This window comes from Brachyistius frenatus, unplaced genomic scaffold (genome assembly GCF_029030835.1).
Source record: "Brachyistius frenatus isolate BFR_SWC_R1_liver_20210118 unplaced genomic scaffold, ASM2903083v1 Contig_102, whole genome shotgun sequence".
NCBI lineage: Eukaryota > Metazoa > Chordata > Actinopteri > Embiotocidae > Brachyistius > Brachyistius frenatus.
The window spans coordinates 859516-875538 of record NW_027210701.1 but is presented as its reverse complement, the minus strand read 5'-3'; the positions used below and the strand labels follow the sequence as shown (position 1 = coordinate 875538).

The following is a 16023-nucleotide window of genomic DNA, read 5'->3' as shown; positions in this document are numbered from 1 at the left end:
ATATTGAACTTCTGTTAGCGCTGTAATATTTAACATACAGCCAGTGGGAGTTGCTTTTTACCTCATTATCAAACTTTGGGCAAGAAAGCAAATACGTTTTCCAATAAAAATGATTTGACATAAATGCATCTTCTTTAAAAAAACACAAACGTACTGTACAAAAAAGCAAAGCAAGCATCCTATTGGCTGAGGTCACCAGGGAGTGATTTTAATACAGTAAGAGCAGCAGAAGCTTATCTCTCATGTGGTTCTGTTTGATTACTGCAGGGACACCGACTCCCACCTCTCCAGTTCTACCTCAGTCCGCTTCTACCCTCACGACCTGGTGAGTGCCCTGTGTGTGTGTGTGTGTGTGTGTGTGTGTGTGTGTGTGTGTGTGTGTGTGTGTGTGTGTGTGTGTGTGTGTGTGTGTGTGTGTGTGTGTGTGTGTGTGTGTGTGTGTGTGTGTGTGTGAGACACAGAGATGGAAAGAGAAGACTGCATGCTCATGTTTTTCCACCCCTTCTCGTTTCCTTAAATTGAAAACCAATCAGATCACAGCACCTTAAAATAACTCCTTCGGCCACCAGTCGGCTCCTGAACCAATTTGAACTGGTTTTATCTGGTTTCATCTGATCTTATCTGATCTGCTTTTGCTGCATCAGCAACAAAGATGCCTTCAATCATCTGATGTTTTCTATTGAACTATTTCTGTCCTGAGAATAAAGATGGCTGAGAGCAGACTGAGATGAGGATGGAACAACCAAAAAAAACTAATATTTCATGACTTCTACTGTTTTTATCGCTCTCATGTTATAATCTAACATTTATACTCACTGTATTTTTATTTAAAATCACATTAATAAAGTTCAACCTGCGGTGTGAATTTGTTAGACTGACCGTGGGACAGATCTCCCTCCCTCAGATCCGTCTGAACCGGCTGCTGACGATGGACCCGGAGCTGCTGGAGCAGCAGGATGGAGACCTGAGCCCGGAGCTCCAGGACGCCCCGCTGGGACAGGAGGACGCCGCCACCGCCGCCGGCAAAGCCAAGCAGTATTACCGCCTGTGGCTCCTCCCCTACCTGTGGGTCGGCCTGCACTTCGACCGGCTCACCCTGTTGGCGCTGTTCGACAGGTACGTTCTGTTTTTAATTTTTTTTTTTCAGTTTTAGCAACCTTAACAATCATATTCACAATTTTTCCAACTGTTTTTCTATAATTTTTTTAAGCTGTATTTTTTGGGTTTATAGAGAATTCAATAAAATACAATAAAAATAAAACCAAACTTCACTCCGTCTTAACTTATTAATGCTCGACGTAAAACAAAGGTGCAACTTAGAAGAAGAACCCAAAAGTAAAGAGGGAAGGTGTGTGTGTGTTTGTGTCGGAGCATGAGCGATCGCTTCTCTGTATTATCATGTCGATGGCAGCGGGCCACTTTATTTGTCCCTTAAACCTCCGTCTGGTTCAGATTCAGAAACCCTTGCCGTCCCTCTTCGGTCCCTCCGCTCCCCTCCGGTCGATCCACTTTTCTGAACCGTCACTTGGCTGCCAGTTAACATCAGTCATTGATTTTTCATTGTTGACTCTGGAACAGTTTGTTCTTCTCTATTAAATCTTCTCTGTCCATTGACTTTATTAGATTCTGTTTTTCAGAGCTGACGCAGAGTCTTTTGGAAGGTTTTCTTCCTCATCGACATTATTTTGTGTTTTTCTGTCTCCGTCCAGGTGATAGTCACAGTTATGACTATGAGTTATAGACATTATGTTTTCAGGTTGTCCGTCTGTCTGTCCAGTTCTCGTGAACCCGATATCTCAAGAACACCTGGAGGGAATTTCTTCAAACTTGGCAAAAACACCCACTTGATATCAAGGATGAACTGATTTGACTTTGTGGGTCAAAGATCAAAGGTTGATGTCACCGTGACCCCAATTAGACACATTCAGGTGAACATGATATCTCAGGAACACCTGGATTGAATTTATTCAAATGTGAGTCAATCGTTCAGTCGGCCTCAAGGATGAACTGATTTCAGTTTGGTGGCCAAAGGTCAAAGTTCAAGGTCACTGTGACCTCATGTCCCTCTCATCCGTCTGTTCCATGCTTGTGAACGCAATATCTCAAGAACGCTTCGAGGGAATTTCTTTAAACTTCGCAAAAAGTTTCACCGGGTACCAACCATGAACAAATAAGATTTTGTTGGTGAAAGTTCAAAAGTCAAGGTCACTGTCCCATCACATTAGCATATGCTTGTGAACATTATATGTCTGGAGAGAATTTCTTCAAACTTGTCACAAATGTTTAATTTAAGTCGAGGATGAGCTGATAATATTTTAGTGGTCAAAGTCACTTTGACCTTTGAGTTTACATCCATTTTGAATGGAATAGATTTCCAGAAAACCTGTACACATGTGGCACAAACATGCATGAACACGACCTGCATGTAAACTACTAGGCTGTAGTTCTAGTTGTATATATGTGTATGAATTTTCCAGCCTGGCTCGGATAGTAAAGTGAGCTTGACGTTGTCTCCTGGGTGTTTTCCAGGAACCGTGAGGTCCTGGAGAACGTGCTGGCCGTGGTCCTAGCCGTCCTCGTGGCCTTCCTGGGCTCCGTGCTGCTGGTCCACGGCTTCTTCACCGACATCTGGGTCTTCCAGTTCTGCCTGGTCATCGCCAGCTGCCAGTATTCCTTACTGAAGGTGAGCTGACACAGTGCAGCTCTGTTTCACCAAGCTGCTGTCATGTGTCTCAGCTCAGCGTGCCTCGAAGGGACTCCTAAATGAACGATTTAATACTCGACCTCCTCAACTGTTTGGAATAAAGTCCTTCTACGTCATCTGTGATTTCATCTCTTCCTTTTTCCTGTATCGACAGAGTGTCCAACCAGATTCCTCCTCCCCCCGACATGTAAGTCTTCATCATTAATGGATCATGTTTCTCTGTTTGGGGACGTCACAGTCAAACATGATAAATAAACAGTCAGTTTTCCTTTACACAGTCTGACCTGCAGGTCTTTGCAACGGCTCTGGAAAATGATGTTGCTTTTCCCCTCTGTGTGTGTGTGTGTGTGTGTGTGTGTGTGTGTGTGTGTGTGTGTGTGTGTGTGTGTGTGTGTGTGTTCCTTCTTCCCTTGCTTCAGTAGGCTGCTCTGAAGTGCTGTCTTTTATTAATGCAGCTCTTACTCAACTGCAGGCAGAAGCTTTAAATAGCCGGTCAGAGTTTAGACCAGGCTCTCTCTCTCTCCCTCTTTGTCTCACCCCCCCCCCTCTTCCTCTTCCTCCTCCCTCTCCGTCCGTCCCCTCCTCTTCACCCTAAGGACCTCTTAGGGATGATTTTTATCCCTTCCCTCTTCATGACATTTAAAAAAAGACAAATTGCTCTATCTGCTGTGATTTTTGGTGCATGAACAGTCGGAGCTTCCTTCTGTAATGAAGCAGGCCGGCTCGTGGCCTCCTGGTTTGAACCCTGCAGCTGCAGACATGCAGCCTTCCTCTCCTGTGAAACCCGACACCGCATGCTATTTCTGTTCCTACCTGTGTCCCTGTCCCCAGGGCTCCTCTGACACACACCGCCGAGATAATATTTTCTGTGGGGATGTTTGTTGTTGGAATCATCACTGGATTGTACAGAAGAGTTCCTGTTATTTACCATCACACTCTCTGGTTTTATGGTCCTCTTTTTGCTTATATTTTGCTTTTTGCTTATATCAATATAGTATGTACAGTATGTATGTATTTCTGAGCTCCTCCGTCCATCACGTCCTCCTTCCTTGCTGCAGGGCCACAACCGCATCATCGCGTACAGCCGGCCCGTCTACTTCTGCCTGTGCTGCGGCCTCATCTGGCTGCTCCACTACAGCAGCCTGAGGACCACGTCGTCCCGCTTCACCCTCTATGGAGTCGCGCTCACCAGCTCCCTGGTTCTCACCTCGGCCAGGGACCTCGTCATCGGTCGGTGCTCCTCCTGCTGGTTTTTCTCTACAATAATAATCATAATAAGCTTCTTTTATTCACACTTTTCCACACAATGTTACACAGAGAAACCCACTGTAAACTACTAATACTAGTGGTTTTAGGTCAGTAAATACTTAAAACTGCCTGTCATCAGTAAATGGTCAATAATCGCTGCAGTTGCCGTGGTGACTCGTCACTGTAAACCAGTATGAAACAGTAATATGTGCAGTAAACACTTTCTCATCTGAAAGATCTGCTGAAATTTAGGAGAAATGTTTAAAAATATGAATATTGACTCTCTGACTGTCTGTCCCCCTGCTTGGGTCTCTCTAACTATCTGTCTCTCTGCTTGCGTCTCTCTGCTTGTGTCTCTCTGCTTGTGTCCCCCTGCTTGTGTGTCTCTATAACTGCCTGTCCCCCTGCTTGTGTCTCTCTGCTTGTGTCCCCCGGCTTGTGTCTCTCTGACTGTCTGTCTCCCTGCTTGTGTCTCTCTGACTGTCTGTCCCCCTGCTTGTGTCTCTCTGGTTGTGTCCCCCTACTTGTGTCTCTGCTTGTGTCTCTCTGCAGTCTTCACCCTGTGTTTTCCCATCATCTTCTTCGTGGGTCTGCTGCCACAAGTCAACACGTTCGTCATGTACCTCTTCGAGCAGCTGGACATACACGTGTTCGGGGGCAACGGTGAGTAACGCGCAACGTCTCCTCGGGGGAGGGGGGGACGACAACGACGACAGACTGGGACTGAGACTGTGATCCGAACAAGACGAGACAAGACAGAAGACACTCGTTCACGATGTTAAACATGAACAGTGCTGATGCTACTGCCTGTCCCTGTGAGACGTCTCACTGCCTCTGTCCTCTTCGTGTCTCTGCAGCCTCCACCAGCCTCCTGTCGGCGCTCTACAGCGTCCTGCGCAGTGTCGTCACCGTCGCTCTGCTCTACGGATTCTGCTACGGAGCTCTGAAGGTGAGACACGAACCAACGTTGAAGAGAAGGTTTTTCTTTAATTATTCTGTCGTTTTATTTTAGATTCAGGATTTTAATTTAATGTAAAATAAAATCCCATTTTAATGAAATGTAATTTTACATAACACAAACATTTATTTTTGCCCCGCACCTTTACGACTGTCGGTAACACACTCAAATGATGAAATAAATCCGTGTCCCTCTCTCTGTGTGCATCAGGAGACCTGGGAGCCTCATCACATCCCCGTGTTGTTCTCTGTGTTCTGCGGCCTCCTGGTGGCTGTCTCGTACCACCTGAGCAGACAGAGCGGTGACCCCTCGGTCCTCGTGTGAGTTCACACACCTCAATCACAGACTTTTACTGTCACTCATTTTATGAAGGAAGAAACGTTTAAGAAAAGACGTTTAACTTTTCTTTAAACTGCTCTGCCGGGTCTGCAGGAGAGAAATTCAAGAATAAACTGAGACTTTTCTCCTCATTGAGATGCTGTGGATTAAATCAGTGTTTCTAAAAAGCTTAAAACTGTCATATTTGTGCTTCTTGTTTTACAGCTCGCTGATACAGACGAAGGTTTTACCCAATTTAAAGGACAAGAACCCGGAGGACCCGCTGTCGGAGGTGCAGGACCCGCTGCCGGACAAGCTCAGGGCCTCGGTGGTGAGTTCATACTGCTGGCACTGATCAAAGACATGACATAATATCATAATATCGGGATAAAATACAGTTTCAGATGTTCATATTTCAACCTGAAGTCGGATCCCGTCCTTGATGTTTGTTTTTGAATGTGCAGAACGAGCGTCTGCAGTCGGACCTGATCGTCTGCGTCGTCATCGCCGTCCTCTACTTCGCCATCCACGTCAGCACCGTGTTCATCGCCCTGCAGGTACAATCAGATGTCATGAGCGACACTCGTGGGAAAAAAATAAACATGTTTGGATCCATCTATAAACCATCAGACAGAAAGATAAATAAAAACCTCCTTGTGCCCTTCAGCCTTTCCTCAGCTACGTCCTGTACGCCCTGCTGGGGACGGTGGGCTTGTTGACCCACTACCTGCTGCCTCAGGTCCGCAAGCAGCTGCCCTGGTACTGCTTCTCCCACCCGCTGCTCAAAACCAAGGAGTACTACCAGTTCGAAGTTAGGGGTGAGTCACAGCGAGAGATCATCCATGTATTTGTGCTTTTATATTTCTGCCTGACTGTCTCCATCAGGAGTCCCTCTGTGTCTCTGAACTGTCCTCCCGTCCGTCTCTCTTGTGTCTCGTCAGATGCAGCTCACGTGATGTGGTTCGAAAAGCTTCACGTGTGGCTGCTGTTCGTGGAGAAGAACGTCCTCTACCCGCTCGTCATCCTCAACGAGCTGAGCGGCAGCGCCCGCGAGCTCGCCAGCCCGAAGAGGCTCGACACAGAGTGAGGACTCTCTCCCAGCTTCCTTCGTGTCCTTCGATTTTCTGTCTGCTTCTCTGCTGGATTTATAGAAGACACTCTGTTGATCTCCCTCCCCGTGTTTTGGTTCCTGCTGCAGGGTCGGCGCTCTGATGATCACGGTAGCTGGCCTGAAGCTGCTGCGCTCCTCCTACAGCAGCCCCACCTACCAGTACATCACCATCCTCTTCACCGTCCTCTTCTTCACCTTCGACTACCGCCACCTGTCCGAGACGCTGCTGCTCGACCTCTTCCTCATGTCCATCGTCTTCAGCAAGGTGAGAGGAAGACGGGACGAGATCGACCGCCTGCAGGAGACACATTAATACCATAATTTAATATTTTATTACAGTCACAATGTTGGATTTAGTTTCTATGCAGCTCTCTGTGTCTCTGCTGTTATCGACACTGAAGTTTGTTTTGTTTCTTTCCAGTTGTGGGAGCTCTTCTACAAGCTGCACTTTGTTTACACCTACATCGCCCCATGGCAGATCACGTGGGGCTCCGCCTTCCACGCCTTCGCTCAGCCCTTCGCCGTGCCTCGTATCCTTTTTATCACATCACACACTGAGTTGCTGCTGTAAAACCCACCTGTGATTCCTCTTTAAATGCTCTGTGAGTACGATGTGTCCTTGACCCGAGGGCCTGCAGACTCTGCCATGCTGTTCGTCCAGACGGTGGTGTCAGCCATCTTCTCCACCCCCCTCAACCCTTTCCTGGGCAGCGCCATCTTCATCACCTCGTACGTCCGCCCCGTCAAGTTCTGGGAGAGAGACTACAAGTAGGAAACATTTCATATTCTCATGTCAGACTCATGTTTCTGTGACTCTGTTTCTGAAATATTTGATTTCCTTTTTCATTCTAATTTTTATTTGGAAAAAAACTTAAACTTTGTAAAATAGTGTTTACATGATGCTCCCATTTTAACAAGAGTGAAAAGGGAAAATAATAAAGTAAAATAACTTAAAAGTATAAACTGTGTGAATAATACATGTAAAAAAATACGTAAATAACAAAAAAAAAGAAGAAAATATGAACATTGAACAGAGGAGCAGCTAAATGAACCATTTTGGATGACGGAAGATTTGCAACAGCTTTCAAACTTTTCTTGTTCAACTCTTAACTCAAAAGTTTGTTTCTCCATCATATGGTGCATCACATGAACCCGTTCCTCAACGGTGGGAGTTTCTGTTGTCATCCTGTTTTATCAGCAAAATATTAAACATATATCTGTTTTCAGGACCCTGGACAGCGTCTGGCTTTTAATACCTTTTCCACAATGGTTTTGTATTTTTTTCAGAGTATTGGAGGAGCGAGCTGCAGAACACGTGGTAGTGATTCACCTTTTGTTCTCCACAGGACCTCCAACTTGAAATGTTTTTTATTTAGGAAACTCTGCTTTAGGAAAACCTTTCTAGATTCTTCCACCCAAATTCTCTCCAGGAAACAGCAGAACAACTTTTCCAGAGGTTGCATCCTCCCCACTCAGCTCACGTAGTCCGTTCTATGTTGTGAAATGTTTTTTTTCTGTGCAGCACCAAGAGAGTGGATCACTCCAACACCCGGCTGGCCTCTCAGCTGGACAGAAACCCAGGTGAGGACGTGACGTTAGCAGCAAACAGACTCTCCTGTTTGATTGAAGCTTATTTCCAACTACAGGCAGCTTTCAGTCCTCAAGTCTGTTCCACTGAATATAAAACGCAGTAACGTACGTTTCACTGATTGTCTCTCCGTCTCCTGTTCGTCTTCCGTCCGTCCCTCCTCAGGCTCTGACGACAATAACCTGAACTCCATCTTCTACGAGCACCTCACCCGCTCCCTGCAGCACAGCCTGTGCGGGGACCTCCTGCTGGGCCGCTGGGGGAACTTCAGCACCGGAGACTGCTTCATCCTGGCCTCCGACTACCTGAACGCTCTGGTGCACCTCATCGAGATCGGAAATGGCCTCATCACCTTCCAGCTGCGGGGGCTGGAGTTCAGAGGTCAGCAGGTCCATGTGTGACACGATTCAAGATTTATTTACTTCAATAAACGTAAAGTAGTGCAAGATATGGAGGTGGAAGTATTCACGAAGTGGTCCAGGAGTTTTAGGGAAATGATCATGTTAATATGATCATTGTCATTAAATATTTCCAAATATTAGAAGTTTTAGAAAGAAACAAGGTTTGTTTATTCCTAAAATTAGGATCCTGTCATTGCAATTATTAACTTAAATTCAAATAATATCCACAATATTTGCGGCAGCTTGCAATTTTGCAGAATTCCCAAACTTTTTTTTCTGCAAAAAAGTTTCTCAGTAAAAACTCTGCTGAAAATCTTTCAAAATAAAACTCACTTTATTAACGAAACTAGCTCCTTATTTATTATCAGCAATTCAAGAAGTGGGCATTGTTTAGCATTGTTGCCTCACAGCGAAAAGGTTCTGGGTTCGAATCCGGACCTGGGCCTTTCTGTGCGGAGTTTGCATGTTCTCCCTGTGCCTGTGTGGGTTCTCTCCCGGTACTCCGGCTTCCTCCCACCGTCCAAAAACATGCACCTCAGGTTAATTGGTGGTTCTAGAAATTCCCCTTAGGTGTGAATAAGAGCCTGAATGGTCTTTGTTTCCGTCTGTCTTAATCACAGTTTTTGAGAAAATCTGCCACAAAATCAAACGTGTTTGATCGCAACAGTCGCAGAAACAACCTGGAGGGACCGATTACGTCCTTCTAACAAACAGGTCGACCTTTTCCCATCCGGTTTCAGTCTCCACACCAAACAGGCAGCGTGTGACTCGTATGTAGCTGCACAGCTCAGACAGCCGTTAGTAATATCAGCATCACCAGCCCATCGCACCACTCAGCAACTTCTTCTGTAAATGTTTTTATGGTTCTTCTGTCTGTCAGCTCCAACGATGAGTCCATCGATCTGCAGAGAAGTCATTAAATCATCAAGCAGAACGGCTCAGTTTGGATGTTCTTCACAGATTTTATGAACCAAATTATTGATCTATTGTTCGAAAAATTACTCAGAGGCTGTATTCAAAATCAAACATATCGGACATTTATTCTTGCAAGAAGGAGCAAATACATGTACACTCAAAGAAAGGTGTCCAGCATTGCTCAAAGTCTCTCCTCCGTAGTTCAGCTTATATACAGTGTGACAAACAGTTGACAGTCATCCCATTCCCTCTGTATATCTGATTTTGTAGATAGTACTGAGTGAGGTCGTAGGTCACAAGATAAAGGTACAGAGACGTTGCAACTGAGACTATAGAACCATGTTGTGCAACGGATAAATGAGTACATCTTTTCTGAGACAATAGGAACATGTTGTAACAGACAGACAAACATTTGACAACTAGATTAGGTTAGGTTAGGTAGTTACTTTATTAATCCCAGAGGGGAAATTTTTTCGCTACAGCAGCATACAGAAGCAATAAGATAATAAAATATAAAATGCACAGTATATACAGTATGATGAGTTCATTATTTTTCCATCATCTATTTTGTCAGTTGAATGCAGAAATCAACAGATGAATCGATCCTCTTTATAAGAAGTTCTTCCGTCATTGAGCTGCTGTTTTTCCCTCCTCAGGAACGTACTGCCAGCAGCGGGAGGTGGAAGCCATCACCGAAGGGGTGGAGGAAGACGAGGGCTGCTGCTGCTGCGAGCCGGGCCACCTTCCTCACATCCTGTCCTTCAACGCCGCCTTCGGGCAGCGCTGGCTGGCCTGGGAGGTTCTGGTCACCAAGTACGTCCTGGAGGGCTACAGCATCACGGACAACAGCGCCGCCTCCATGCTGCAGGTGTTCGACCTGCGCCGCATCCTCACCACCTACTACGTCAAGGTTGGTGTCATCTCGCCGGAGGAGCTATGACCTATGACCCACCCCTCCATCCATTTGATTCCCAAATGATCTGAGAGCATCCTGCTTCTCTGATCTCAGGGCATCATCTACTATGTCATCGCCTCGGCGAAGCTGGAGGAGTGGCTGGCCAACGAGACAATGAGAGATGGGCTGCGGGGGTGCGGAGAGAGGAACTACGTGGACCTGGACCCCACCTTCAACCCCAACATCGACGAGGACTACGACCACCGGCTGGCGGGCGTCTCCAGGGACAGCTTCTGCAGCGTCTACCTGGGTTGGATCCAGTACTGCAACTCTCGGAGGGCCAAGGTACACTTCAGGTTTCTGTTTGTGGGTCAGCGAGTTGTTTACCGAGTGACCACAGGGGGCGCTGTTTATGAACTGGAACTTCCATTGAAGTTTAAAAGAAGACATTTCTGGCACTGCGTTAAAAAAAAAAATCCAGGATAAAAACAATTATTTGGATCGCAAACAGATTCTATTTCACAGGTTTGTTGGCTTTGGTCGCAGACTTCAGAATTTTTACTATATTGTGTCACAAGAAGTTTTGATTTTTAATCTACGATGAAGTATCAGGACCACATTAAAGAAAAAAAATAAGAAGAGTATTTTTTTTTTTTACAGTTTTGCCTCAGAAAAAAGTTAAAATAATATTTCCAGAAAAAAATTACATTTCAAAATTAGAATTAAATTTTTGAAAATAGATCAAACTTTCTTTGTGCTTCTGACTCTACAAGATGTCATTTTGATGAATCAGTTTGAGTAAAAAAGTAAATTCTGTCTCTTTTAGCTCATAAACAGTTTGGTAATAAGTTTCAGAGACTGAAATATCTGGAAATGGACAGATTTGACGGTATCCATTGTTGCACCTGCAGCAATACAAAGAGGATGTTCTCAGTTGAAATATTTTTACTTTTTATTGCAGTGGGAGAAACTTGCTCTCGAAACTCTTATTTTTCATAAAAAAGACACAAAACCACCTTCAGCTGTTGTGCAGCAGGATGTTGGTGTGTGAAGTCAGACTGTCTTAATTAATGTGGATGTTATAATTGAAATGTGTCAGAATATGTTGTCTTGCATGACGACACAAACAGTTTGGATGATAACTGGGAGGATTATTTTTCTTTGTTACTTAAAAGAATCCACTAAAGTCCGGACAGTGACGCTTCACAGTCAACATCAAAAGACCTTTAAAGATCGTTAATGCCTCCCAGCCGTTTGATTTTTTTTTTTCCAATTTTAAGGGATGTTTCTTCCCGTTTCTCCCCGAGCAGCGTTTTATCTGCGTCACTTGTTGTCAGATGATTTTTAAAAAGAGAAGAAAGTAGTGAGTCTGTGTGAAAAGTTTGAGATCATATCTGAGTTTGTCTCCGCTGGTTTGTCTGCAGCCTCTGGACAGTGAGAGGGACTCGGCTCTGGTGCTGCTCTGCTTCGGCCTGTGTGTGCTGGGGAGGAGAGCTCTGGGGACGGCTGCCCATCACATGTCCAGGTCACGCCCTGATCTTCATCATCTCTGTCTGTGCTCCTGATGAAGAGGAGTGACTCATCCTCACCTGTCTTTTCTTTCTCTGCTCTACCACAGTAACCTAGAGTCCTTCCTTTACGGACTTCACGCGTTATTTAAAGGAGACTTCCGCATCTCTTCGGTGCGAGACGAGTGGATCTTCGCCGACATGGAGCTGCTCAGGAAGGTCGTGGTTCCTGGAATCCGAATGTCTCTCAAACTCCACCAGGTGAGACTCAGCAGGTCGACAGGAAGCAGCCTTCAGCGTCGCTCTCAGGGTCGAATTCACCCAGCTGTTCTCTCTGTCAGGACCACTTCACGTCCCCCGACGAGTACGACGAGCCGGCAGTGCTGTTTGAGGCCATCTCCTCCCACCAGCAGAACCTGGTTATCGCTCACGAGGGCGACCCGGCGTGGAGGAGTGCTGTGCTGTCCAACGCCCCGTCGCTGCTCGCCCTGCGCCACGTCCTGGACGAAGGGACCAACGAGTACAAAATCATCATGCTCAATCGCCGGTACCTTAGCTTCCGGGTCATCAAGGTAGGCTGGAGAGATGATAGAGAGACCGTCGCTGGTTCTGAGGCAGAATATTTAACAAGAACTTCCTCCACTGCAGGTGAATAAAGAATGTGTGCGAGGCCTGTGGGCTGGGCAGCAGCAGGAGCTGGTGTTCCTCAGGAACAGGAACCCGGAGCGCGGCAGCATCCAGAACGCCAAGCAGGCTCTGAGGAACATGATCAACTCATCCTGCGACCAGCCGATCGGATATCCCATCTACGTGTCGCCGCTGACAACCTCCTACTGCAACTCCCACCCGCAGCTCGGACACATCCTGGGAGGTCCCATCAGCATCGGCAACATCCGCAACTTCGTGGTCAGCACCTGGCACCGGTCTGTCATCAACATGTTTTATGAATGCAGGAAATGTTCAGGTTGTTCTTTTGTTTAATTTTGTTTACACTGAGATTGACGAAGATGATTTTTGTGTGTGTCAGGTTACGGAAGGGCTGCGGCGCCGGCTGTAACAGCGGCGGGAACATCGAGGACTCGGACGGCGGCGGTTTGTCGTGCGGCAGCGGGAACGGGACCGGAGGAGAATCTCAGCAGAGCTCGGTGTCACAAGGGGGCCCCTCTGGACCCACCCCCCCCCACTCATACCAGCCTCATCCTCTGGGTGAGAACAACATAGCTGGATCTCAGTCCAGTAGCGACATCACAATGACACTTTAACACATTAATCTGTTCGGCTTGACTCAACCTTCCTGCTCTCCTCTCCGTGTTCAGGCACCAGTCAGAGTTCTCAGTCTGTTCAGTCAGGTCTGGTCCGTCACTCTCCGGCCCGAGCCTCCGTGGCGAGCCAGTCGTCGTCGTACCGCTACAGCAGCAGCCGCCACTCGTCGCTGCGGACCTCTACCACGGGCCTGGAGCCCTGCCGGCGCTCCTCCACCAGCCAGCTGTCCCTGCGCACGCTGCCCACCTCCCTGCAGCTGCGTCTGGGCTCCACCTCGGACCCCGCCGGCCCCTCGGCCTCCCTCTCCAGCCACAGCATCCCGCCCTGCAAGCGCCACACTCTGGTGGGCCTCCTGGGCAACGACGGCCTGTGCAGCACCGTGACGGATCCTCTGAGCCAGCATCATCATCATCATCATCATCATCACCACCACCACCCGCAGCAGCACAACCCCACCATCTCCACCATACGGAGAGACGACATCTCCTACCGGGTGCAGGTCTGGAAACCAGTTCCACCACGAAATTCAACCTCTGCAACCTGTGTGTGTGTGTGTGTGTGTGTGTGTGTGTGTGTGTGTGTGTGTGTGTGTGTGTGTGTGTGTGTGTGTGTGTGTGTGTGTGTGTGTGTGTGTTTGCATGTCAATCATCTCGTCCCAGTGTGATGACATCATCTCTGCTGTGCTTGTGTGCTGTCTCTCAGATCGTGGATGTGAGTCAGGTGCTGGAGAACATCAACCTGTCGAAGAGGAAGGAGCTGCAGTGGCCTGACGAGACCGTGAGACTGAGAGCAGGACGGACCTGCTGGAGGGACTGGAGCCCTTTAGAGGGCATGGAAGGGCATGTAAGTGTTCTCCGACAGCTGTGAACACATCTGTAATCAGGGTTTTTATCTCCTTCCTGCTCATCAACAATCACTTCAGTCAACATGAGATTTTTCCTGCTGCTGCAAACGAAGGCTAACACGCAGAAAAATCAACATTTCAAGAGCTTCGGCTCCAAAAACTACAACTTGAAACAAAAGCCAGATGTAAAGTTTGTAAAAAATACTATTGATGTATTAAACTGTGGGAGAGGGAGCCCTTCGTTACCATGACAACAGTAAAAATCACTGCTCTGCTGCAGCCCAGTTGAGGAGAAGCTTTAGGCAGGCCGACCACATTCACTCATTCTGCTCCATTTAAGAAGAAATATTTTCATCAGCATGTTGTTGAAACAGTTAAAAAAAAAAAAAGTGAAGATATATGTCTCGCACACTCTGACCTCTGACACTATTACTGTGATTTCTTTGTGATGATCTTGTGTGTCCTCTTGTTTTTTTTCCGGCCTGTTAACTTCCTGCCTGACCCCCGTCATGAATCTGATTGGACGCCGCCTCCCCTGTCACCCCCTGCAGGTGATTCACCGGTGGGTGCCTTGTAGCCGAGACCCAACCAACCGCTCCCACATCGACAAGACCATCCTGCTGGTACAGGTGGAAGATAAACTCGTGCCCGTCGTCGATACGGGGGTCATTGAGTTGGGAGCAGAGGTGTGAGACGAGGAAGCACACATACATCGCGCCAAGCCTGGGGAGCGCCCCAAATCCTGCTCCTTATCACTGAGGAGGACCGGAAGCCAGGGAAAAGTGCAAGCACAGGCAGAGTATACATCTATCCAACATGCTTTACCGCGCCAACACCTCCACAGTATCTGCCTTGCTTCGTGTCTCAGAAATGCTGCATGACAGTAAACGACCCTTCAGTTAAGTTCCTACTCGCTACTGGTGATTAATTTCTATGCATTTCATCGACCGTGACAGAGCTGAGTGTACGCAGCGCGTTTCCTTTCTCCTTAAATCATTTGCCAAATAAGTCTATTGAACGTTTGCCATGGTTTCATTCATGTGAAATTTTTTTTTTTTTTTTTTTTTTTCTGCCAAGACTGCAGAGACGTCGAGCTGCGAGCCAACGGCGCCGACCTCGACTCTCTGTTCCAACGTTGTCATTCCTCTTTGGACTAATTTGAAATTTTGCGCAAAGAAAAAGAGAAAGTTGCACTATAATTTTTGTTTTTTAATTTACAGCGATGCACTACAATCTTTAGCTAATATCACATCTTATTTATTACAGACTCTGAATGGCCATGGTTACCGATGCCTTGGGAATGAAAAAAAAATGCAATCGTCATTCTGTTTTCAGCCATTTTTATTTGAATATTTTATGTTTGATAAACTTGAAAATAACTTTTTACTGTATATGATTATATCTATATATATATATATATATATTTACACAAATATATATATAATGTCAATGTATAAAAGATTTTGTTTTGGATATTTATTACTGTGAACATGGTATTTACACTTTGTTACATCTTTCTTCTTCATTTTGGGACAAAGGTTAACGTGTTAAGGACCATCGGTTGAAAACGAGAAACGCATTTTTGATGGACTGTTTCACTATTTAACTTAATTCTTTTCTATATGGAGAAATAAAAGTTTGATTTATTGCAGTCTTTAATGCGCCTCCTCTCAATGCTTCCTGTTATTGATCCGACAGGTCGAATGTGACATCCGTGAGGCCAATAGAGCTTTTGGGGAAACAACCTACGAAGACAATCAAACTCAATCAAACTTAGTCCAAAAACACAAACTCACCTTAAAGAGTCTCTTTAGGTCCAGAGGTTTTTCTGCCAGAAAGGAACGAGGTCCTTTGTGTCATAATTGGTGTTGAGATCATAACTTTTGAAATGTTACAGGTTACTAGTTACCCTGTTAAACATGTAATTAGTAAATCTAACTATTTTAATTACTTCAAAGTAATGTAACTTTATACATATGATTACTTTTCTATCAAATGTTTTAAACTGAAATGGCCTAAAAAACAAAAAAAAATGCTAAACTGGTCAAAAGAACTTCAATTCCGTTTGGAAAATGATTAACAAATCACAAGTCTGCAGATCACAGCTGACTGCATTGAATAACCTCAAACCAGGTCTACATTCAGGTCTAGTTTACAGGTTAATGACACTGGTCTTAAGATACCATCCTGCACAGCGGAAAGATTCAAAGCAGCAGAAAGAATATTCAATTCTACAAAAAGAACATATTCAGCATTTTGAATAGTAACTG

The 16023-nt window shown here is 46.0% G+C and overlaps 1 protein-coding gene across 3 annotated transcripts in view; it reads left to right on the top strand.

Annotated features, from left to right (window-relative positions):
* Positions 1-15404, top strand: part of pcnx1 (pecanex 1) — a 28417-nt gene extending 13013 nt beyond the window's left edge. The window contains exons 10-36 of one of the 3 annotated variants that reach the window (XM_069711552.1): positions 268-325; positions 905-1116; positions 2530-2683; positions 2859-2891; positions 3763-3934; positions 4505-4615; positions 4810-4901; positions 5121-5230; positions 5454-5559; positions 5693-5785; positions 5896-6046; positions 6170-6311; positions 6427-6604; positions 6761-6869; positions 6978-7107; positions 7862-7920; positions 8093-8308; positions 9900-10153; positions 10253-10483; positions 11563-11663; positions 11757-11907; positions 11988-12218; positions 12295-12569; positions 12674-12852; positions 12963-13408; positions 13612-13752; positions 14305-15404. In XM_069711552.1, the coding sequence (XP_069567653.1) occupies positions 268-325; positions 905-1116; positions 2530-2683; positions 2859-2891; positions 3763-3934; positions 4505-4615; positions 4810-4901; positions 5121-5230; positions 5454-5559; positions 5693-5785; positions 5896-6046; positions 6170-6311; positions 6427-6604; positions 6761-6869; positions 6978-7107; positions 7862-7920; positions 8093-8308; positions 9900-10153; positions 10253-10483; positions 11563-11663; positions 11757-11907; positions 11988-12218; positions 12295-12569; positions 12674-12852; positions 12963-13408; positions 13612-13752; positions 14305-14445 (4276 nt within the window). In that variant the 3' untranslated portion in view covers positions 14446-15404. Of the gene's footprint in view, positions 1-267; positions 326-889; positions 1117-2529; positions 2684-2858; positions 2892-3762; positions 3935-4504; positions 4616-4809; positions 4902-5120; positions 5231-5453; positions 5560-5692; positions 5786-5895; positions 6047-6169; positions 6312-6426; positions 6605-6760; positions 6870-6977; positions 7108-7861; positions 7921-8092; positions 8309-9899; positions 10154-10252; positions 10484-11562; positions 11664-11756; positions 11908-11987; positions 12219-12294; positions 12570-12673; positions 12853-12962; positions 13409-13611; positions 13753-14304 lie in introns of those variants that run through there. The other 2 variants (XM_069711550.1, XM_069711553.1) reach the window with 2 other exon arrangements.
* The last annotated feature ends 619 nt before the right edge of the window (positions 15405-16023 follow it).